Here is a 23,595-nt window from a genome sequence, read left to right as displayed (position 1 = left end):
GGAGGCAGTGGATGAGCATAGGAGGTCAGGGAGGGAGACTCAGCAGATGGGCTTCCGAGACACCTCGGGGTTTTCAGAGGACACATGCTTTCTTGCCCGAGGTCATCAAGGTGTGACTTGCAGCTGTCCTTGCATCTGCCTAGACTGCTTGTCCTCCAAGTAGCTTGGGGCACTACCAGGCAGACTTGGGTCACCTGTATTAGCTGAGCGTGACTTATCTCCTCTATGCATTCTCCCTAACTAGGCCAGACGAGACCCTTGGAGGAAGCAGTGTTTGTCCTGTCACCATGGAAAAATGTAACCATGTAAAAAATTGCTCAATCCCTTAAAACCATTACTTAAAATTTTTGCAACCTCTCAATGTGCGTGTTGGAGGGCAAAATCATAGTTGCCTCATTCTGGTTGTAGCTCTGTTTCAAAGTAGCCACGAAGGCCAGAGGCTCTCCGTGTGTGGCTTCAGAAGGGATTGGGGTCATTGCTTGCTGTTTATGCTTAATGTAAATACTCCTCAGTTTAACTTAGCGTTCTGTTGATATCTCTGTGTGCCGCTATAGTTTACTGGAGATCAGAAGTTCACAGCGGGGTGGTACTATTGTTGTTTATCTCGCTTAATACCTCACTCAGCAAAGCATCACATGTAAAAAGAAACTGCCAGCTCTTCTCCAGATGGTCAGGATGCTGCTGTGGTCCACGTGGGACTCATTGCCCAGCATCATGGTGTGGCCGTCCGGCAACTTGACTCTGCAACTACTCTCTGCCAGGCACTGTGCAAAAGTCGAACCAAGCAAAGAACGGTTTCATTCGAGTTCCTGGAAATTAGGCAACTTGATGAGTCACCACTTCTAACTTGGAAGAGCTGAATCAAATTCCACCCGGTATTTGTAAAGCTATCTGAAACTTAAGGGAAAAATGAAAACCTGAAATACTCATTGATTGTAAACAATCTGGAAAATCTTGAGTAGCACCAAATAACCAATGTTAACATTTTGGTGTAATTTACTTTCAGTCTATCTGTACACACACTCTTTTCCCAATTTTTAACAGAATGGCATACGCTCTATACTACTCATTGAAATTTGGATTTTACATTTAATTAACATTCTTCTTTTTGTTGTTGCTGCATTGAATGGCATGGGGGAGTGGCTTGTGGGATCTTAATTCCCAACCAGGGATTGAACCCCAGAGCCATGGCAGTGAAAGCACAGAGTCCTAACCACTGGACTGCCAGGGAACTCCTTATAACTGTTCTTCTAGAACATACTTTTAGAATGAATGCATGGTCTTCCAACATAATGATGTACCATTATTTAACTAACTTCCCCACTGTTGAATGCTTTCATGTTTTTGATATAGACAAAGTTGAGATGAACATTTTTGTAGAGAATGCGTAATTGATTTCTTCAGGATAATTTGATGACAGCATATTTAGTATGAGAGAATATTTTGTATCCAATGTGTCCATATTTTTTTAACCACACAACACCTCCCCTGGAATAAGGACTATATCATCATCCCCTACAGCTTTTCCAGTTTCCAGTTCCCAGCCTATGTGGGTTCTGCCAAGGAAACACTTGTTATAGATGAAGTTATCATTTAACTTTTCTTTAAAAGTTATTTATTTATTTTGGCTGCACTGGGTCTTCTTGCTTTGCTTTGCTTTGCATGGGCTTTGTCTAGTTGCTGCTGGGGGTGGGTGGGTGTCTTCCTTGCAGGGCATGAGCTTCTCATTGCAGTGGCTTTCTCCTTGTGGAGCACGGGCTCCAGGTGGTTGGGCTGCAGTTGTTGCAGCCAATGGGCTTAGAAGCTGCTATGGCATGTGGAATCTTCTCGGACCAGGGATTGAACCCATGTCCCCTATATTGGCAGGTGGATTTCTATCCATTGTGACACCTGGGATATTCCCATCCATTATCATCTTAAAATCAGCAAAGGAGAAAAGGAAAGATATACCCATCTGAATGCAGAGTTCCAAAGAAAAACAAGGAGAGATAAGAAAGCCTTCCTCAGTGATCAATGCAAAGAAATAGAAGAAAACAATAGAATGGGAAAGACTAGAGATCTCTTCAAGAAAATTAGAGATGGGCTCAATAAAGGACATAAATGGTATGGACCTAACAGAAGCAGAAGATATTAAGAAGAGGTGGCAAGAATACACAGAACTATACAAAAAAGATCTTCATGACCTAGATAATCACGATGGTGTGATCACTCACCTAGAGCCAGACATCCTGGAATGTTAAGTCAAGTGGGCCTTAGGAAGCATCACTACGAACAAAGCTAGTGGAGGTGATGGAATTCCAGTTGAGCTATTTCAAATCCTAAAAGATGGTGCTGTGAAAGTGCTGAACTCAATATGCCAGCAAATTTGGAAAACTCAGCAGTGGCCACAGGACTGGAAAAGGTCAGTTTTCATTCCAATCCCGAAGAAAGGCAATGCCAAAGAATGCTCAAACTACCGCATAATTGCACTCATCTCACACGCTAGTAAATTAATTCTCAAAATTCTCCAAGCCAGGCTTCAACAATATGAGAACCATGAACTTCCAGATGTTCAAGTTAGTTTTAGAAAAAGCAGAGGAAGCAGAGATCAAATTGCCAACATCTGTTGGATCATCGAAAAAGCAAGAGAGTTTCCAGAAAAACATCTATTTTTGCTTTATTGACTATGCCAAAGCCTTTGACTGTGTGGATCATAACAAACTGGAAAATTCTGAAAGAGATGGGGATACCACACCACCTGACCTGCTTCTTGAGAAATCTGTATGCAGGTCAGGAAGCAACAGAACTGGACATGGACCAACAGACTGGTTCCAAATAGGAAAAGGAGTACGTCAAGGCTGTATATTGTCACCCTGTTTATTTAACTTATATGCAGTGTACATCATGAGAAATGCTGGGCTGGAGGAAGCACAAGCTGGAATCAAGATTTCTGGGAGAAATAGCAATAACCTCAGATATGCAGAAGACACCACCCTTATGGCAGAAAGTGAAGAAGAACTAAAGAATCTCTTAATGAAAGTGAAAGAGGAGAGTGAAAAAGTTGGGTTAAAACTCAACATTCAGAAAACTAAGATCATGGCATCTGGTCTCATCACTTCATGGAAAACTGATGGGGAAACAGTGGAAACAGTGGCTGAATTTATTTTGGGGGGCTCCAAAATCACTGCAGATGGTGATTGCAGCCATGAAATTAAAAGACACTTACTCCTTGGAAGGAAAGTGATGACCAACCTAGACAGCATATTAAAAAGCAGAGACATTACTTTGCCAACAAAGGTCTGTCTAGTCAAGGCTGTGGTTTTTCGAGTAGTCATGTACGGATGTGAGAGTTGGACTATAAAGCAAGCTGGAAAAATAAATAAATAAATAAAAAATAAGGCAAGCTGAGCGCCGAAGAATTTATGCTTTTGAACTGTGGGGTTGGAGAAGACTCTTGAGAGTCCCTTGGACTGCAAGAAGATCCGACCAGTCCATCCTAAAGGAAATCAGTCCTGAATGTTCATTGGAAGGACTGATGTTGAAGCTGAAACTCCAGTACTTTGGCCACCTGATTCGAAGAGCTGACTCATTTGAAAAGATACTGATGCTGGGAAAGATTGGAGGCGGGAGGAGACGGGACAACAGAGGATAAGATGGTTGCATGGCATCACCAACTCAATGGACATGCATTTGAGTAAACTCCGGGAGCTGGTGATGGATAGGCAGGACTGGCGTGCTGCAGTCCATGGGGTGGCAAAGAGTCGGACACGACTGAGTGAACTGACTGACAAGAAGTGTTCTTGGCTATAGGGATGAGCTCCTTCAGCTTCTTTGGCCATGGGGCCCTAGTTCCCAGAGGGAGGTTATAACCATGTGTATGCATTTGGGCTCATAGAGGTGTCTTCACTGCACCTAGACTGGGTGAGCCGCTCTCTGTCCTCGAGCTAAAGGCCTGGAGCTGACCAGGTGAAACATCGTCCTGCCTGGGTCTGGTGTGGATTTTTCCGTTCTCAGTGCGCTGGGGTAAGTCAACAGGTCCTTACCAACAGGTAAGGACCTTCTGGACGTCTTACCCAACACTTGGAGGCGGGGCTCGGCCTCTCAAGTCCAGCCTGAACTCGGTTACGGGACCTGGACAGGTCATGCCCGCCCACCCCCCTCCCCCCACTCTCTCCACCCCCTGTCCGGTATCGAGACCGAGTCAGGGGATGCTGAGGCCCGCCCTCTGCTCTCCCACGGCCTGGCTCCAGCTCGCAGCACACCTGTGCCCACCTGGCAGGAAACCGAAGCCGAGGGGCGGGGCCGCCGGCGCTCCCGGCTCGCGCGCGCGGCCGCTGTCCGCGCGGGCGGGTGTCAATAAAGTTCTCGCGCGCCGGAAGCGGAAGCGGAAGCGGCGAGTCTCCATGGCGGCGGCGGCGGCGGCGGCAGGGCCGGTGTTCTGGAGGCGGCTGCTGGGCCTTCTGCCTGGCCGCCCCGGGCTGGCTGCGCTCCTGGGGCGCCTGTCCGACCGCCTCGGCAGGAACCCGGACCGCCGGCGCAGGAGGTGAGAGGGCAGCGGGGCTGCAGGCGCGCCCGCTCCCCCCCCCCACGACCTGGACCCCAAGCCCCCCTGGCGTGGTGGCGAGACCTCCGTGTCCCCCGCGCGGGCCCGCCCGGCCCCACTTTGCCGCCAGCCTTCCCGGGAAACGGGGGCCCCGCGAGCGAGGTCGGCTGGGCCTGCCCGGGGCTGCGATGGGCGAGCCCGACCCCGGTCCGCGTACCCCGGAGCCAAGGGGCTCCTGTGTGTGCACTCTGGGCCGGGGGTGGGGTGGGGTGGGGTGCTGAGTTCGTGCTTTTCTTTGGGCCCCAGGGTGTGAGTGTTGGAGAGTGTTCGCGAGAGACACTGCTTGGGTCCGGAGGGGTCTTTTCCTTAAGTAATCCTAGCTGCGGGGGTGACTTGGCGGGAGTGAATCAGCCCTGCTGGGATTCTGTGCACGCAGCGTTTCTCATATCCTGCCAGAGGGCTGTGAAGCAATCCTGAGTCAGGAACACTCCGGCAAGGGAAGAGGAACCACTCGAAACCCTTTTTACACTTTGCAAAGGGCCTGTGTTCTGGAAAAGTACTGAAGTGACTTATGAAAGTGGTGAAGGAGGCTTTGAAGCAATTCTCCCAGGCAGTGATTTTTCAAAGTAAACATTTACCAAGAACATGTTGACCTAAGAGGCCTGCTGCTGTTGCTAATATTAAAAAAAAAAAAAAAAAAAAGAATCTGTGCAGTTTTTTTTTTTTTTTAAGAGACTCGAGCTTTACACTTATTTTTTAAGAAAACAAACAAACAAACGTAGAACTGCATCCTTTCCTAGAGTTGACGCCTATCTTAGATTTTTATCTGCTACTTGGGTGAAATTTGACCTTCTGGCATTTGGTAGATCTGTGGTCCAGTCCAGTGCTGATTCTAGGTATGGAAAGGAACTTGTTTCATATTGGGTGATATTGGAAGATTTTCAGCAAGAAATTAAAGTTTGATTTAGGGGAAGTTTTTGTGATAGAATCAGCGCAGGTTGGAACTCTTGGAAGCTTACTGATCAGAATAGCTTTAAATTTCACATCAGTGAACCTAGTGGGAGTGGTGTATAGAAAAGGTGGCCTCCCTTTTCTGTAATTGGTACTTAACAAAGACCTGTTCACACCAGTGGATAGTCAAGTCAAATGACTTCTATGTCCTGACCTCAACCCACTAAGAAATTTGGTTTAAAGTTTGAAAAAAGGCTCTGAAGGACAAGATGTTTAGGCCATTTTGTCATTTCCCTGTATATATTTAAACCGTACAAGAAAACACTTCATGATTAATCATTGTTTAACATTGGAATTGATTACTAAAAGATGTTGAGGCAATAGCCACAAATTCTTCCAAGATAGACATTTCTCTTGAGTGGTTTTGTGTGTGTGTGTGTGTGTGTGTGTGTGTGTGTGTGTGTGTGAGAGAGAGAGAGAGAGAGAGAGCGAGAAGGGGGTTTTGTGTGTGTGTGTGTGAGAGAGAGAGAGAGAGAGAGAGAAGGGGGCAGTGTAACAGTGGCAATAGTCTAAATTGACTTCTTAAGGTCTTTTGTAAATAGCATCAGTGGATGCAGGTGTTATGGCTACATATTTCTTATTGATTAAGTTGAGAGTTGTTTCTGTGGGTCGGCAATTAAACCAGGAACCCAGTGAAATCACAGAAACACAATTGCCCTGAATTTTTGTCTTCTGATGCCCGTGCTAGGGTGGAGGATACATACCTTGAGCGGTATTAGTACAATACTGTGGATTTCTGACCCTTTCTTTGTCTTACTTGATTTGCAGATTTTTTTCTGCTTCTCTGTGGCTTGGGTGTTTGGGGTTACTCATGTCTCTATGGCCGCTCACCTCTAGTGGCTGCTGACTTTCATTTCTTCTCCATTGTTCAGTTACACCTCCCAATTCCTCATTCCCCGAATGATGTGGTTTCTTGTAACTCTGATCATTGATTCATTGATAATAATTCTGTGTAGTCATGAACTTAACATTATTTTAGATTTTAGCTTGCCAGTCTGACTCAACTGTTGGAGTGCCTGGTGATTCCTTGTGGCTAGCAAGGGGAGTGGTGAGAGGGAACAGTTCTTTACTGCAGTTGTTTCCTTTTAAAGAGACAGCCATAGTGACAGAGAACACTACTTAAAATTACTTCTAATTAGTGATCTGGAAATACTGTTGTTTTTCTCTTGAGCGGTCATCTGACTCATCATGGACAGCTGGATTCACTCACTCACCCTGCATGTGTAGGGCACTGCTGTGCCTGTGTTAGGCCCCAAGGAAACAGAAATACAGAGTGCCACCTTCATGGTGCTCAGACCCATAAACAGACAATAATAATAGTAAAGGAAGGTAGGGAAGGTCACGGCAGCACTGCAGCATACTTGGAAGTCACAGAGGCTTCCGGGTGGTGGTGGTCTTGGAGCTGTGTCTTTGAGGCGTGTCGTAGTGGGCTGGATGGGCAAGTGGGGAGCCAGTGTTCACAGGAGGATAGTGAGTGATGTGCTCCTAGGTCGATGGGGATAGCAGTGGAAGGCAGCGCTGAGGTCCCACAGGTCTTCAGACTGTTTTCAGGAGCCAGCTGGGTACGGAGGAGGGTTGGGAGGGAGAGAGGGGAGCTGGGCCAAGCCCTGGGGACGCTGGCTCTGAGAGACCCCGTGCAGTTTCTCTGGCTAACTCGTCTCAGCCCGAGGGGGTGGGGCTTGCTTGCGGGGAGAGGTGAGGGGGTTGGATTGGAGTCAGCCGTGGTGCGGGTTGCGTGGGGAGGGTTGCTGAGGAGGTAGGTCATGTTTCTGGCTGGGGCAGCCACAGGAGCGGTGGCACACTTCACCGAACCGGGGAGTGGGAAAGAGGGCCAGGTCGGGGGGGATGCTGACAGGGTGAGTTCAGGGCATGTCAGTTAGCATCCAAGGTGGGTCCAAGCGGAGGCACTCCCTGTTCAGGTGACTGGCAGGTCCGTTGCCCCGGGAGACAGACTTTGGGAAGTTTCTTGGCGTCCTCGGACTAGTCAGAACCGGCTCGATATTTGGAACAGATGAGACCTGGTGGGAGCTGTGTCAGGAGGGCCTTAGCTCCTAATTGAGCTTGCCTGCCGTACAAGGAGATATTTTCTCTGTGGTCTCCTTTTTCTTTTTTAAAAGCTATTTTCAGTTTGAGCTATGTGCAGAAAAGTCTTTATTTTTGAAACCCAAGGTCTGTTTTCTTTCTTCTAGGTGTCTGTATGCCTGCATGTGTGGGGGGCAGTGGAGGTGTTGTGGGGGTGGGGTGTCCTGACTTTCCTGAGTTGTCAGAGGGGAGTGTCACCAGCAAACTGTTCTTTTTATTGCCTTTTTTTTTTTTTTACCTTGTAATGCCAGCTCAACCTACTCTTGTTCAACTTCTTAGTGGTTTACACTCTGAGGGACCACCAGATTTCCAGAAATTACTTTTTCTCTGAATTTTCCCAGTTCCCCCTTACTCATTAGAGTTCAGTACAGCCATCTGTTGGTTATTTATTATAGCAATAGAATGGGTGGGGAGGTGGGGGAGGGCATTTAGCATGGAAGCATGATTTCCCCAAATAATTCAAATTAGATCTTGTAGTGAACTAAATTAAGATTTGCAGCCGACTGACCTTTAAATGGTAGCTTTAATTAAGGTCCTATTAACCTGAGTACCCTCTGAGCACATTGCTGCTGGTGATGAATTAGGCTGGTCAGCCAGCTGTGTACTTGAGGATGGATAGAAACTAGCCCGGGATTAAAGCGTTCTGATAGATAATCCCGTGGTAAACAAGTGATCTGAGTAATGTAAACGAGTTGTTTTCAAAGCTGCCGGGAAGTCAAGCCGCTTGAGGGAAGTCAGGCTGGATTAGTAGCACGTGTGAGTGGTTCTCGGCAGAGGCTGCTGGGAGCCGTGGCTCCTGAGGAGCGTCAGGGTCAGAAGTCTGCAGTAGGTCTCTGGCCCCTCGATGTAATCGAGTTCTGAAAAGCCAAGAAGAGGGTCGCCGGGGCCGGGTGTAACCTCATGCTGGCAGCTCCGGCCCGGTGCCGCACTTCTTGTAGGAGTGCAGTGGCTGTTGGTCTTCTGAAGTGACCTACGGGAATTCACACTCATTTCCCTTACTTGGGGTTAGGGCTTGCGTTAGTCAGGAAGGGCTGCCTGCTGCCCGGGCTGCAGGAAGTCTGGTCCCTTCGTGTAGTTTCTCGTGTAGTTTCTCGAGCCTTTCTCAGGAAGTGTTATGACTGTTGCTCTTTTCTCATCACTTCACCTCTTTACGTTTAAGTGTGTGTGACGGGGGTGGGGTGGGGGTTTCTTAAAAAGCAGTTTCTGAAAATAATGGCAATCCAGAGTTCTGTTTCTTTTAAAAGCTTCTTTCTTTTTCTTGTCGTTTCATCCCGATTTGGGTGGGACCCAAGCCACAGCATGTGTACCACGAATCTTCTTGTACAGTTCCCGGAGAGTTTGTGGACATTCAGACCGCGACCCTGAGTGCGGGACACTTAGGTAATGCCCTTGCGTGGTACGGGGGACAGAGCTCCTCTGCTGCCCGTGGTGGAATTATGGTTGGTGTAGGAGACAGTCCTCTGGTAGCCCCCTTTTTTTCCTTCAGAGCCCCACAGTCCCTGTTTTGCAGAGACCCTAGGAGGCTGGCCTGCTTCCTCGAGTCCACAGGTAGCGGGTGGCACTGTTCTGCACCCCCCCCCCCCCCCCCCCGGGAGCCCCTGTGTCCTCTGAGGCCGTGAGAGCCGCGGGCAGCCTGGCGGAGGTGAACTGCAGACCCAGGCGGGATTCTTGGATGTCAGCTTTCCTTGGCACCGCTGCTGCCCCCGGGAGGGCTCGGTCGGACCTCCAGGCGCACTGTCTTGTATCCCGGCGCAGGGGGAAGGCAGCCTGTGTGGCGATTCTCCCCCCCGGGGCATGTGGAATTTCAGAATGTTTGGTGGAATGGAGAACTCCGGTCCTCCCACACAGGAGAAATGCTTTCTCCCGTTTCCCTGGGCTTCCTTTGCACAAAGGGGTGTTGATGGCATCTCTGTAGCTCTTCTGCCCCCTCTCTCTCAGCTCTGCTGGCTCCTCTGAGCCCCGGTCCTACTGCCGTCCGGTACCTCTCATGAGTCTCCTGTGTAGGACGGCTGGGCAGGGTTCTGCCGCCCTTGCTCTAATGGCGGGCCCGTCTGTGGACACGAGCGTCACGGCACACGGTTCTTGGCCACGGCGGGCCAGGTGTGGATTCCTCTTGGAGAGGCTGGGAAGAAGCCTCCCTCTCTTCCCCGCTGCCCCGCCTCATACTCACTGTGCCTGCCTAGTCGCCCCCCCATCCTCTCACCCCATGCCCCGAGGCCCCTCTCCGGGTGGAGGGAGTGGCCCCAGGTCAGGGTCCTCAGCTTAGGCCCAGCGCACTCCCCAGCTCAGGGAACGCGTCTGCAGATTGCACAGGAAGTCCTCCGTCACGAGGCTGGCCCTCTCCCTGGGCCAGGTGTCGTGTGGGTGGGGCCGGAGCTGCCTGTGGAGAGGCTGCTCTCCATCCCTCCTTCAGAATTGTGAGCTGAGGATTGTTTCGCATAGTTTGCAGCTGAGGGCTGTAGCGAAGCCGTTAAGCTTGCCTGAGTTTGAGTTCCAGGGCGCGCCCTTGCTCTGGCCCGAGCCCTGTCCTCTAACCCCCCTGCAGCCTGGAGTCAGGGTGGGAGAGGGAGGCAGGGCCTTATCTGGCTCCCCTAGCCCTGCCACTTCCTCCTCCCTGTAACTGGAAATGGGGGCTCGATGGTATCTAGAAAGATGATTCAGGGGAGCGCAGGGCTTGATGTGGAAATTGTGTGTGTGAAGGTCTAGTTCTCTAAATGGGGAGTGTGACAGCTCTGCTTTCTTTGTAGAGTAACCACAGCTCCCTGCCGCCTCTCGTCTCTCAGGGGTTAGGGTTTTGACTTGGGACAGCTGCCTGGGGTGGGGGGAGTTGCTTGTGCTGGTGGTGAGCCCCTGGAGGCTGGGATTACCATGCAGCAGGGGCTGTGGCTGGCACAGGGGGAGACCTTTTCTGAGAAGATTCCCAGGAGTCCCTCGTGGAAAGCGAGAACTCACCCCCATGGGGATCTGGCTGAGATGATCACAGAACGTGGGCCCCCGCGCAGTCTCCCCCGCTCTGAGGGCTGGCTGCTTCTGCCCCGGTGGGGCTGCAATTAGATTTTGAGGGTCTCGGGCTTGGGTGTGGTCCCTCTCCCCAGCCTGTGCTGATCTTGTGGGGCTTTTATTAAACTCTGTGCTCCTTTTCCAAGCACCTTCCTCTTTGGAATGTAAAGCTACCTCTCAAGGGTTGGGTCTCCTCCACCACGAGTCCCTGAAACCTAACTGGCTTTCAGTTCCTTCTCCTCTCTAACAAAAATAAACCTGTCAGTACACAGGTTAAACAGGAAACAAGGTAAAAAAGCCCTCAGTAGATCTTGGAACCCAGCCCCGGTGGAAGCTTCCCGGGAGAGCTGCCCGGCAGGCCCGAAACCTGCCCACGGTGGCCCCGGGCGAGCTGGTCCGCTGAGCCCCTCTCGCAGGTGGCAGGGCGCCAACCCCCCTGCGCTCACCGTGTGTCTTCTCTGGACTGCCTGTTGAGCCCCTCCTGGGTTTTTCTGGCGCCGGTGGGTTTTGGCAGTCCTGCCTCTTTCCCACGCACACACCTCTCCTGGCTTGGGAACCCCCCGCCCCCCGCTGCACTTCCTGTCTGAATCCCACCAGGCGATCAAAGCCCCTTTCTAGGGAGGGTGGTTGTGAGGCTTCCCCAGCGGCTCAGGCATCAGCAGCTCCCCTGTGTGATCACTTGAAGCACATGCGCCGTTTGTGTATTTTGACTTTTCCTGAATCAGTCTTAGCGGTTTCCTTTGTGTCCTTAGATGATTTCAGGTGTGTAAGCTGGTGAGGCCACCAGGCCTGTGGGCGGCGGGGCCCTGGGCCGGCTGTGCCTCCCCCATACAGCATCAGTGCTCACGTGACCACTTGGATTGAGGCCCAAGTTGGCACTTGCCTTCTCCTGGGTTGCTGTGTGGCAAAGAGGGGTTTGCTCATCTTGCTTTTTGGGAGTGGCTCTGAGTCTGTTGGCTCATCTGAAGAGCTTGGGGGACTGACTGCATGGCCTGGGGAGCAGGTGTCGCCCTGGACCTGTTTTATCTGGTCTGAGCGATACAAGTGCTCTGAGGCTGGGAGATGAGTTGATCTTATGGTGCTGAGGGGTTTTCCACCTCAAGCAGACTATTTAATTACTGAGTATTAGACTTCTGGGGCTTCCCAGGTGGCACCAAGGGTAAAGAACTCACATGCCAATGCAGGAGACATAAGAGACCTGGGTTTGATCCCTGGTTGGGGAAGATTCCCTGGAAGAAGGCATGGCAACCCACTCCAGTATCCTTGGCTGGAGAATCCCAGGGACAGAGGAGTCTGGCGGGCTACAGTCCATAGGGTCTCAGAGGCGGACGCGACTGAAGCAACTTAGCACATGTTAGCCCCTTCAGGCCCCCTTTGGGGCTTCACGTTGAGTACCTTCCCGTTCTCGTGGTTTTCCGCTGGACCAAAGGCTGTCCGTCCCCCCTCCGGAAGGTGGCCTGGAGCGCAGCAGAAGCACGGCCTCCGTTTTGGGAAATCAAGGCTGCAGCCCCTCATTTGCACGTCCAGGCCTTTCATTTGCTGCTCTTTACGGGGAAGCCAGAGGAGAAATGTAGCAAGCGATGGCTGGGAGTGTGGTCCCCACCTCCTCAGAGGTGGTGGGAAGGGACCTCTGCTCGGAGGCCTGTGGCAAACCCTGGCTTCCCAGGGTCCAGAGCCGGTGCCTTCCACCCGTTGACTAAAGTTTTCTTGGCAGTGAGTCGCCGTGACCGCCAGTGGGCTTTCTGGGAAGCCCAGCTGCCGGCCATCTGGCGTGTGTGGAGGGACATTCATGAACCCTGGGAAGATTCAGTGTCTTATCAGGAGACGAGTGAATGAAATCATCTTCCTGGAATCTGTGGCCCTGCAGGCCTCGGGGTGTTTAGCATCCTCTCCCTAGAGTCCCTCATGAGGCCGTGGTGAAGGTCACAGGCTGAAGAGGATTTTCCTGCTACTCTTTGCTGGAAGCTGGACAGGGGTGAGGCTCAGAGGACAGGGGGCCATTCACTGCGGGCTTGGCTTCAGTGGCGGGGAGCCCGCCAGAGATGGGGTGTGACCCCCCGAGGAGGCTGGGTCCAGTGGTGAAGGCGCAGTTGTTGTCACCGCCAGCCCGTCTTGCGATGCTCACCTCCCCAGCCTCTTCCGCCTTTTCTTTTTGTGTGTGCTGTGCGCAGTCGCCTCAGTCCTGTCTGACCCTCTGTGACCCCCTGGACTGTAGCCCGCCAGGCTCCTCAGTCCATGGGATTGCCCAGGCAAGAATACTGGAGTGGGTTGCCAGTTCCTTCTCCAGGGGATCTTTCTGAGCAAGGGATCAAAGCCACATCTCTTAAACATTCCCTGCATTGGCAGGCAGGTTCTTTACCACTAGTGCCACCTGGGAAGCTGAGTATTAAAGAGAAAACTTAATTTTTTTTTTTCTGGTTCCTTCCCTGAATAAAAGGCCATTTATCTCATCAGAGAACCAGGGGTCTGGGTTGTAGTCACCAGACTGAGACCAGACCTGCCCTTGCTCTGGGTGGCCTGTGGCAGCTTTCTGCAGGTGAGTTTTTCTTGGGAGTATTAACCAGGTGATGGCCTTCTGAGTTTACTTGTTGCTGCTCTAAATTTTTAGTTGTTTGCAATCAGCATAAAGTTTGGGGTTTATCTATTGGCACTCTTAAGTTGCTTGACTTGGCGAGGTTGAAGAAAAACTCTTGCAGGGTTTGACTGGGGCTCGCTTAAAGTGGTCTAGAAGATCTGAAGTTCTCAAAAAAAAAATTTTTTTTTTCTTTCCTTATTTGCCTGTAGGAGCTGAGAGAGACTTGTGAGGAAGTCTTTGAGACGTGTGACGGACTGTGTGTGTCTCTTCCAGGTCACCATGGCTGCTGTTGGCTCCTCTGCTGTCCCCCGCGGTCCCCGCGGTCACCTCGCCTCCCTGCTGCCTGTGTGCAGAGGGCGTGCATCGCTTCCAGTGGATCAGAAACCTGGTTCCAGAGTTTGGCGTCTCCAGCTCTCACGTCAGGGTGCTTTCTTCCCCAGCAGAGTTTTTTGAGCTCATGAAGGTAAGTCGTGTCTAAGGGAGAGGGGTTCAAGTGTGGGGTTAGAGGTTGGGTGAGCCCTGAGCCGAAACACCCATCGTAGAAGCTTTTGATGGCTGCTCAGCTCTGCCTGTCAGGAGTCAGGCTCACACCTGGCTGAGTCACACCATGACCAGAGGCTCCCTGCATGGCGGAGGTCTCAGATGGAACAGCTCAGAGTGCGGGTGCCGTGAGGGGTGGGTCCCAGGTGTCGGTTCTTGTGGACGGGTGGATTCTCTCTGTTCCGTGTTGGCGATGGAGGCTAGCTGGGAGGTTAGTGAGAGCTTGGGGACCACATGGGCAGGTTCCCGCTGAGGCTGTCCGCGCCGCACGTGTCCAGGGCGTGGGGAACGAACCTCATTCTGGTCAGGGCAGGGCAGACCCCTAGGGGTCCCTGGCAGCGTCTCCAGAACCCAGTTGCTCCATCCGATGGTGGACAAGAAATGGAGACCCAAATGATCTGCCGGGTGGGATTTGATACGTAGGAAGTGGCTGGAAGCCTCTCGTTCAGTGGAGAGCATTTGCAGAGAACCGAGACATCTGGGCGTCTGGTTTTAGGTCTCAGGGTTCTGGTTCTTTCTGGTAATTCTGCCTAAATCTGTGCCTTCCGTCTCTTGGTAGATACACTCATCTTTGCATTTAAGGGGTTCAGGCTTTAGTACATTACTCAGGTGTTCATGTCACATCTAGTTGTTTGTGGTTAAGCTGCTAATTGGAATGAAGTAATTCAGCGCTCATTAACTTTTATTCACGTGAACTCTGAGTGTATGAACAATGATGTTAGAGTTAAGGTATGGTGCGGTTAGGAGGAGTGATGGGAGATAACAGGAGATACAAGTAGACTTTCCTTTTTCTGCACAACAAACTCGAGTTCATTTGAATGCTTGCATATTTTTTCTCCTGTGCCCTGTTGTTTTGTAGATCCCCACTTAATTTCCTCCTAGCCTATTCCATTATGGTGTGTGTGCGTGCATGTGCACGCACTCCCCCCCACCACCGCCCCGGCTCTGCTCGACTCTCCTGTGTATCCTTGTTTGTGTAGAACTGATGCTGAAACTGTTTACTCTCTGCTCCTACTTGGTCCTCTGCTTGGCTTGAAGAACCAGGTTTTCCAAAGGAGGCTGGTCTCGGTGTCCCAGTCAACTCCTGGGAAACAACAGACTGTCCGTGGGGGTCTCCTGGCTTGGAGATGGGCCGTGCTCTCATCTGCCCGGGGTGGGTGGGGCTGCCGAGTCCCGGCTGGGCGGGAGGGCTCGGGCCAGGAGGAAGCCGAGGCCACTGTTTCCTGCCTCCTGCACTGAGTCGTGGGCAGGTTCCCTGGCTCATTCCATGCGGAGCAGTTGTGTTTCTTCCCAGGACAGAGTGGCCCACGTTCCCTGAGAGGAGAGTGCGGCGTGGTGCCTGCCTGGGTCCAGGCCTTTGTTACAGGCCGAGCTTGTACCAGAGGACCCAGCGTCACAGCAGACGGTTGCGTTGTCTTTTGTCTTTGGCTGCCCGAACTAAATCACCTTTTTCCTTACTTGTTATTTTCCTCTTTCCTGTCTTCATACTCACTTTCCCCACAAGCAACCGTCTAGTAAATAACAAGATGAAGGAAACAGCAAACATAGGAAGTTCTTTGTTTGTTCCTTGCATATGAGCCTTTCCTAGTGTTGTGCTGGTGTGTTATCTCATCAGGACACCCCTCTTCCGCTGTTGACAGTGCAGGCCGCGGGGGCCACGTGGGAAAGCAAGCTGGAGTGTGCGTCCTACCTCTCCGGGTGCCCTCACCAGCTTGTCCTTCTTCCTGTCTCTGACCTCCTCTAGGGCCTGGCCGCTCAGCTCCTGAGAGGGGTCTGGTGTCCTCCTGTGACTGGAGCGGGTCTCAGGAGAGGATATGGCTGTGTGAACTGCAGCGTCATCTTTGAATGTTGTGTGTTCTGTTGGTGTGTCTAGCTAGGTACCTGTCTGTCTGCATTTCAGAAGTGTTACGTGCTCGTTATAAAACCTTAGTGCAGATGGGGGTGGAGTGCAAGTTTGCACCCGTACTCCCTCCTCTGCTTCTGCCTCTCGGACACACACACAGACACACACAGACACACACAGTGTGCGTGGGGGTTGTGACAGGTGAACGCTTTGTGTTCTGTTCAGTGATGTACTTCTGTCTCTGCAGTGCACTGTGGGCCTTCCTGCAGGCCATGTGCATGGGCCTCCCTCCTTCTCGAGGCTGCGCTGTGTCTGGTAGCATGGCTAGCTCATGCCTTACTTTCAGGCTGCGTATTTTAAATTAGAGTTGTAGGTCCTTATTTGTGAGATTACCACACACATTTGGGTCTTGCTTTAAATATTAGTTGGTGAAGATACAGGGTAGTTCAGCTTGGAGTGTTATTTCCTTCCAGCATCAAAGGACTATATCTTATTGAATATGAAAATGATGGCTGTGAGGGACTTCCCTGGTGGTCCTGAGACCTCCGCACACCCTATGCAGGGGGCGCAGGTTCGATCTCTGGTCAGAGAATTAGATCCTGCATGGAGCAATTAAAAGATCCCACGTGCCACTGCTGAAGACCTGGTGCAACCAAATAAATAAAAGTAAATGTTTCTTTTTAAAAAATCATAACAAATGACTGAATTTTAAATTGTTTCTTCTTTTCAGGGGCAGATAAAAGTAGCCAAGAGGCGGGTCGTGATGGCATCCCTCTACCTGGGGATAGGTCCTCTGGAACAGGAGCTGGTAAGGTTTGGGGGAGTCCTAGAGGCAGCAGTGGGTCACCCTGAAACCTTGGGCCGTGTGGCACCATGGAGTTGGGGTAGAGCCACCCTCTTGGCTTCTGTTGCAGGCCAGCTCTTCTTCTTGTGTCTCCAGATTCTGGGCTTGTGGGGAGATGTGATCCTGGGCCTTCTGGCCTCACTGACCCGTGTCCTCCTCGGCCTGTACAGGGGCCCCAGCCTGTTCCTCTGCCAGGCTGGGGCTCCGAGAACTGCGACCTGCAAGCCAGATCTGGCTACCACCTGTTTGTGGCCTGTGGGCTAAAGCTGGTTTTCACATTTTCAGTGTAGGGCAAAAAGTCAAAAGAGGAGTAGTAATTGTGCCACATGAAAAGCATGTGAAATTCAAATTTCTGTGTCCACACATAAAGCTTTATTGGAGCCTAGGCAGTCTTACTCGCAGAGTCAGACGCGACCGAGCTCGCACGCGTACTGCTCTCCGCCATTCTCGTTTTTTTTTCCCATTTATTTTTTATTAGTTGGAGGCTAATTACTTTACAATATTGTAGTGGTTTTGCCATACATGAATCAGCCATGGATTTATATGTGTTCCCCATCCTGATCCCCCCTCCCACCTCTCTCCCTATTCCATCCCTCTTGTCTGTGTCTGTGTTCTTGCTGTGGTGGCAGAACTGAGTAACTGTGACAGAGACCATCTGGCCTGCAAAGCTCCAAATATTTACTATCTGGTCCTTCACAGGGAGGCTTTCTGAGCCTGTGTTAGATGGAGGAGCCAGCATGCAGGCTGGGCTGGCCCCTGCTTTCGCCAGGGTTTGCGGTGGGTGCCGAGTCCCCACCTGACTTGCTGTCATGCCTCGCTCGTCCCCTCCAGTGAGACAGGCAGGGCTGGGAAGGGGCGCGCATCACCTGTTGTGCAGGGGTGCTCCTGCAGGACCAGCCCAGCACAGAGTCTGCAGGTTGAGCCAAAGTGAGTGTGAACGAGGTCATTGTGTTGTCTGAGTTCCCAGGTGGTTTTCTACTCTGAGGGAGAAGATGGGCCCCTTGCCCATAGCAAGTGTTGTTTCTTGGTTTGTCCTCGTTCAGAAACCCCTAGGACGGGGTTGTGGTTATAGGGCGAGGGGAAGGGTGGGGGGCAGGAGAGCCCCGTCCCCTCCCTCCTGTCTGAGGAAGGGGCCGTCCCGCTTTCGGGACGTACTGTTAGCTGGCAGCCTGAGAAGCCTGTTTGTCCTCCCGGGAGAAGAATACCACGTCCAGCCCATGGAGAGTGGCCAGTGGGCAGGTTGTGTCTTGGATTCATTCGTTCAGCAAATATTTACCGAGTGTTCTCCATGTGTGGGGCACTGTTTGTTGTGTGCCTGTGAGGATGATCTGTTGTAACGTGTGTGGGAGCTCGTGTCTTAGCAAGTGTTCTCAGGAGCAGCGAGGCTCACACCCTTGGGCACCGTGCCCCTGACCCGCAGAGCGCTCTTCTTACTTGGCCTGGGCTGTAGACACTGTGTCCTCCAATTAACCATGCCTGGGGCGGCAGCCTCGGGAAGAGGTTTCACAGTGTTGGCTTCTGGGCAAGTGTGGATGGTGTGTGCATGAGCGTGTGTGCACGAGTGTTCATAGAGGACTGTGGGGGTGTTAGCTGACAGGTTGGTTCATTTCTTTAACACATACCCATTTTTTCAGAGCTTTCCCTTCTCTTCTCGCGGCTCTTTTCTTGGCAGGTGGATTGCCTAGAAAGCACTCTAGAAAAGTCACTCCAGGCGAAGTTTCCTTCCGACCTCAGGGTGTCCATCCTCTTAGACTTCACGAGGGGCTCGAGAGGTAGGTCTGACGCGCTGCCTGGTCGCCAGGTTCTTCCTTGTCCAGAGCCGTTGTTTGAGGAGTGAACCTTCACTCCAGGCTCAGCCAGGAGCAGGGTTATTTGAAGTCAGGCTAGGATGGGCCAGGATGGCCTGTCTGTCAGGATTCCTTTTATGGCTTAGTGACCTAAAGTCTAAGTGAAAATGACTTTGAGAAAAAGGGAATTTTTTTTCCCTTTAGAAATATTGACACTTTTGTTTAAAAAAATACGTGAAAAGAGATTTGTTTTGACTCCCACACATCTGACCTGGTTTGTGCGGGTCTTGATTGGGGCTTGGACCTTGGGCTGGCTTCACTTGCCTGGCTCCTTGTGGTGCCCTCTGGCAGCTCCGGAGTCTGCATCTTGTCCATCAGAGGAGCACCTGCTTCCCTCTGGTTCAGACCGAAGCTCCTGCATTGCCTGCATCAGGCTCTGTTGGGGCTTCCGAGCCCGCTGACCAGCCCAGCCCGGCCTGGGTGCCTCCCCCTTAGAGCTGGGGTGAGGCCAGGGTAGACAGAGCCATCTTCACCTGGAGCAGAGTGCCAGAGTGCAGGGCCGGTGGCTGGAAGAGCAGATGTCTGTTACCCGGACTGCTCGTCGTGCCCCTGGAGGTGGTGGGTGTCCAGTTGGAAGCTGCCCTGGGGGCCCCTCTGGCTGGAAATGCTCCACCCCTGGCGGCCTGACCCCAGGCCCTCGGGAGGCGGTGCTCCCCGCTCTCCGGGCGCGACTCTCCCGTCCCTTCTCTCCTGCTTGTCCACGTCTTCAGGAAGGAAGAACTCGCGCACGATGCTGCTCCCGCTCCTGCAGAGGTTTCCAGAACAGGTCCGCGTCTCGCTTTTCCACACGCCTAACCTGCGTGGGCTTCTGCGGCTCCTCATCCCTGAGCGCTTCAATGAGACCATTGGCCTGCAGCACATCAAGGTGTACCTCTTCGACAACAACGTCATCCTCAGCGGGTGAGTCGGTTTCCTCCCCCGGGCAGGAGCCAGCGGAGCGCAGAGGGAGAGTCCGTCCCCCAAGGCCCTGCCAGCGCATGTTCAGTTTGGTTGCCTGGCTCTCGGCATCTTCCCGGGGCCCCAGCTGCCACAGAAGCCATGAAGGGCGGCTGCACGCTGGCCGTGGTTCCCTGAGGCCTCACTGCGTGCTCGCTCCTGTGAGACCCCTTCGAATGCCGTCTTATCTAGTTCTCACTGTCACCCCACGAGGTTTTTTCCTCACTCTGTGTTGATACAGGAGAAACCTGAGGATGAGTAACTTGGGCAGGGCCGGGTGGGAAGCCATGCCCTATGGGGGACCCTGCAGATGAGCCTGAGTGGTCCTTGCCTCTGTAAATGTCCACGTCTCCTCTTGATGGACAGCTCGGTGAGGGGTGGGCCTTGCGGTCACTCCACGGTGTCAACCTTGGTGTCGCTCTGGCCCGCCTCTCGTGAGGGGGCCCGGCTCGCTAGCTATTTGTGGATTGGCTGCTGCTATGTCCTAACCCGGGTTGGGCGCTCCCCTGCTCCTGCTGGTAACCCTGAGACGGGCTCCCCAGGACCTGCTGTCACGCCCTCTCGCCTGAGTCCTCACCTGCCGCTTTCCTCCCTGTAGTGCAAACCTGAGTGACTCCTACTTCACCAACCGGCAGGACCGCTACGTGTTCTTGCAGGACTGTCCCGAGATCGCCGACTTCTTCACGGAGCTGGTGGACGCGGTAGGGGACGTGTCCCTGCAGCTGCAGGGGGATGACACGGTGCAGGTGGTCGAGGGGATGGTGCATCCTTATAAAGGTAGGGCCCGGGCTCTGCAGCCTCTGAGCCGGGGGCGGTGTGGGCAAGGAGGGCGCACCTCTAGAGGGGGCGGTGCGTCCTTGCAAAGGTGTAGGGCCCGGGCTCTGCAGCCTCTGAGCCGGGGGTGGTGTGGGCAAGGAGGGCGCGCCTCTAGAGGGGACAGTGCGTCCTTGCAAAGGTGTAGGGCCCGGGCTCTGCAGCCTCTAAGCCGGGGGCCGTGAGGACAAGGAGGGCGCACCGCTAGAGGGGACGGTGCGTCCTTGCAAAGGTACGGCCTGGGCTCTGCAGCCTCCCGGGTCGGGGGCAGTGAGGGCGCGCCTCTGGTGGCCTTGTCATGGGTTTAGGAGACTTGGGTGGCGGAGCTTTGTTTTGCTTCTGTCTTTGGAGCCAGACAGATGACGTGACTCACTGGCCATCCGTCATGCTCTGCGGGCGAGGGAGTCTCCAGGGAAGGTGGGACTGTGGGCATCGGGTCTGGGTACCCATGGGATGAGCCAGGAACCTGCCCTGCACTTACAGGAAGCAGCCTGCTAAATGGCCACCCCCTCAGGGTCACTGCTCCCAGCTCCAGCGCTCGGGCTCTGTGGCTCTCGGCTCCAGTGAGGTCTGCGGCCTCCTGCCTGGAACGTGAAATGGGAGAGCCCACGGCTCCGCTCGCTGGAAACAGGCAAACCCTGGCAGCTGGTGTTCCCGGGGTATTTGCATTCCTGTGATTCCTGTGGCTGTGGTTTCCTGGTGGCCTTTAAGGAGGTCTGCTGCTGAATTTGCAGCCCTGTCAGCAACGTGGGGGACGGGTTAAACCCAGCCCTTGTGAGGGGAAGAGCTAGAGAGGAAGCATCTGAGAGGGGATGGCAGTGTCTGAGAGTCGTGTGTGCGTGTGGCAGTGTTTTAGAGTAGTGTGTGTGTGTGTGTGTTTATGTGCATGTACAGTCATGTTAGACTCTCTGCGACCCCATGGACTGTAGCCTGCCAGCCTCCTCTGTCCGTGGAATTCTCCAGGCAAGAACACTGGAGCAGTTTGCCATTTCCTACTCCAGGGGATTGTCCCGATTCAGAGATCGAACCCACTTCTCCTGTGTCTTCTGCGTTGGCAGGCAGGTTCTTTATTACAGAGCCAACCGGGAAGCCCACGTACAGTATTATAATAGTTATTTTTATGTTTTAAATTTCACCAGTAAAAATTTATGGAAGTCTGTTTTCTCTCCGATCATACGAGTACCTACATATTGTTCTCAATTTTACCCTTTGGCTTATAAGCCTAAAGTATTTACTGTCTGGCCCGTACAGGAAATGTTGGCTGACCCCTGTTCTCACTTAACAGGCCTGGCACGCATAGGCAGAGAAAAGGGCCCCCATTCAGAGAAGAGTGAGAGTCAGCATGCTCGAGGGGTGTGGGGGGCTGGGCACTGCCGTGCTGGGGACCAGGGCAGCCTGAGAGGGGGCCCCCCTGCGCCCCCGTGATGTGAGAGTGAGTGACCCTCATGCTGGCCACTGTCAGCGAGGGGGGGGTCCCCGCAGGGAGCTGTCCTCCGTGCGGCCGCTCAGGCCTGACAGCGCTCAGGCCTGTGGGCCTGTCCCCAGCGCGGCGCTTGTGCGCGGTTCCCAGCATGGCCGTGCTGCCCTCCTCCCTGTTCTTGATCAGCCCTGCCCAAGGCTTGCCACTGTGTCTCTTCAGAGAATTAACTCTGACAGTGTTGAAGTTCCCTACTTTTATGTTTCATGTCGTTGTTTTCATTCTGTTAATTTCTGCTTTTTATAATTTCCTTCCTTGTACTGTATTTTTTGTCTTTTCCTGTTGTTTTTTCCTCCATAACTTCTTGAGTTGGATGCTTAGCTCATTAATTCTCTTATCATCTAGAGATAGCATTGAGACTCGCTTCTTTTCCTTTCATTGTGTCCGTGCAGCCGCTCGTCTCTAGTGGCTGTGTGCAAACACGGCCCAGAGCCTGTCTGTCCGCCTCTGACCCTGCCTGGCGCTCTCCTGTCTGATCATACTTAACGTGTCTCTGTCAGACACATGCTCTTTCTGGCCTGTACCATGCACCCCAAACATGGGTGTGCAGCTTATGTATGGTTCCTAGTGGGTTGGTGCCCAGAAGCCCCCTGGGGCCCCCAGCCAGGCCTGACCCCCTCCCCAAGGTGCCCACTGTCCTGACTACCGTCACCCTCAGTTAGTTTTGCCTGTTTTTTTTTTTTTTCTTTTTTTTTTACTTTACAATATTGTTGTGGTTTTTGCCATACAGTGACATGAATCAGCCATGGATTTACATGTGTTCCCCATCCCGATCCCCCCTCCCGCCTCCCTCCCCATCCCATCCCTCTGGGTCTTCCCAGTGCACCAGCCCTGAGCACTTGTCTCATGCATCCAACCTGGGTTGGTGGTCTGTTTCACCCTTGATAGTACACTTGTTTCAATGCTATTCTCTCAGAACATCCCACCCCCGCCTTCTCCCACCGTCTTGCCTGTTTCTGAACTTCCATTAGGTGGTGTTGGTAAAGGCCTTTTCTTGGCCCCCGAGTGCAGGCTTCTTGTGGCAGGGTGCTTTCTCGGGCCTTTCTGTCCCAGGAGGAGCCTCACGTGGGCAGTGCCGTGTGTGTTTGGTGAAGGGTGAGCTGCAGCGCCCGTCACGTGCCGGCGCCATGCCCACCATTCGCTGCCCCTGATCCCCTCTGCTGTGTCTCCCTCTAGGTGACCGGGCTGCGTACTGCAAGGCGGCCAATAAGAGGGTCATGGACGTGATCAACTCTGCCAGGACACGCCAGCAGATGCTGCACGCCCAGACCTTCCACAGCGACTCCCTCCTGACCCAGGAGGACGCCGCCGCCGCTGGAGACCGGAGGCCGGCCCCTGACACCTGGATCTACCCCCTGATCCAGATGAAGCCCTTTGAGATTCAGATCGACGAGATTGTCACCGAGACCCTGCTGACAGAGGCCGAGCGAGGTGCTAAGGTCTACCTCACCACTGGCTACTTCAACCTGACCCAGGCCTACATGGACCTGGTCTTGGGCACGCGGGCCGAGTACCAGATCCTGCTGGCCTCGCCGGAGGTGAACGGCTTCTTCGGGGCCAAGGGGGTGGCGGGCGCCATCCCGGCCGCCTACGTGCACATCGAGCGGCAGTTCTACAGTGAGGTGTGCAGCCTGGGGCAGCAGGAGCGGGTGCGGCTGCAGGAGTACTGGCGCAGGGACTGGACGTTCCACGCCAAAGGTACGCGCGGCCGGGGGGCGGCCCGCGCGGGCAGCCGGGGGCGGGGCGCACCCACACTGCAGCCTGCCCGCGGTGCCCGGCGTCTGGTAGAGCCCTGCCCCGCCTCCCTCCTGTCTTCACGACGGCCCTGTGGGCGCTTCGTCATCCTCATGTCTGTGTCCGTTTCAGCTCTGCAAAATCTCTCTCATGTGTCTGCCCAAAACGCAGATACTCAGACCATTGGGGTGGCTGTTTTAAAAAGTGTACCTGTACTCTCTCCCCTCATAGAGGACAAGACACGTGCACTTCCCTCGAGCAGCCGAGTTCTCCTGCGTTGGCCCTCCCCTTCTCGAGGACAGAGAGGATTCACCAGGGATCGTTGACTGGGCATCAGTTTTTCAGTCTTTTCCTCGCCATTGCTGGTCGTT

At 53.2% G+C, this 23,595-nt stretch overlaps 1 protein-coding gene across 1 annotated transcript in view; it reads left to right on the top strand.

The window, feature by feature from the left end:
* The first annotated feature begins 4,372 nt into the window (after window positions 1-4,372).
* Window positions 4,373-23,595, top strand: part of PGS1 (phosphatidylglycerophosphate synthase 1) — a 36,748-nt gene continuing 17,525 nt past the window's right edge. The window contains exons 1-7 of the mRNA XM_061144657.1: window positions 4,373-4,522; window positions 13,464-13,653; window positions 16,304-16,381; window positions 18,090-18,189; window positions 18,975-19,164; window positions 19,799-19,977; window positions 22,667-23,188. Coding sequence (XP_061000640.1) covers window positions 4,383-4,522; window positions 13,464-13,653; window positions 16,304-16,381; window positions 18,090-18,189; window positions 18,975-19,164; window positions 19,799-19,977; window positions 22,667-23,188 — 1,399 coding nt within the window. The 5' untranslated portion in view covers window positions 4,373-4,382. The remainder of the gene's footprint in view (window positions 4,523-13,463; window positions 13,654-16,303; window positions 16,382-18,089; window positions 18,190-18,974; window positions 19,165-19,798; window positions 19,978-22,666; window positions 23,189-23,595) is intronic.

Source organism: Dama dama, chromosome 5, assembly GCF_033118175.1.
Source record: "Dama dama isolate Ldn47 chromosome 5, ASM3311817v1, whole genome shotgun sequence".
Classification (NCBI taxonomy): Eukaryota; Metazoa; Chordata; class Mammalia; order Artiodactyla; family Cervidae; genus Dama; species Dama dama.
Note: the sequence above shows the minus strand (reverse complement) of the source record. Positions and strands in the feature narration are given on the sequence as shown.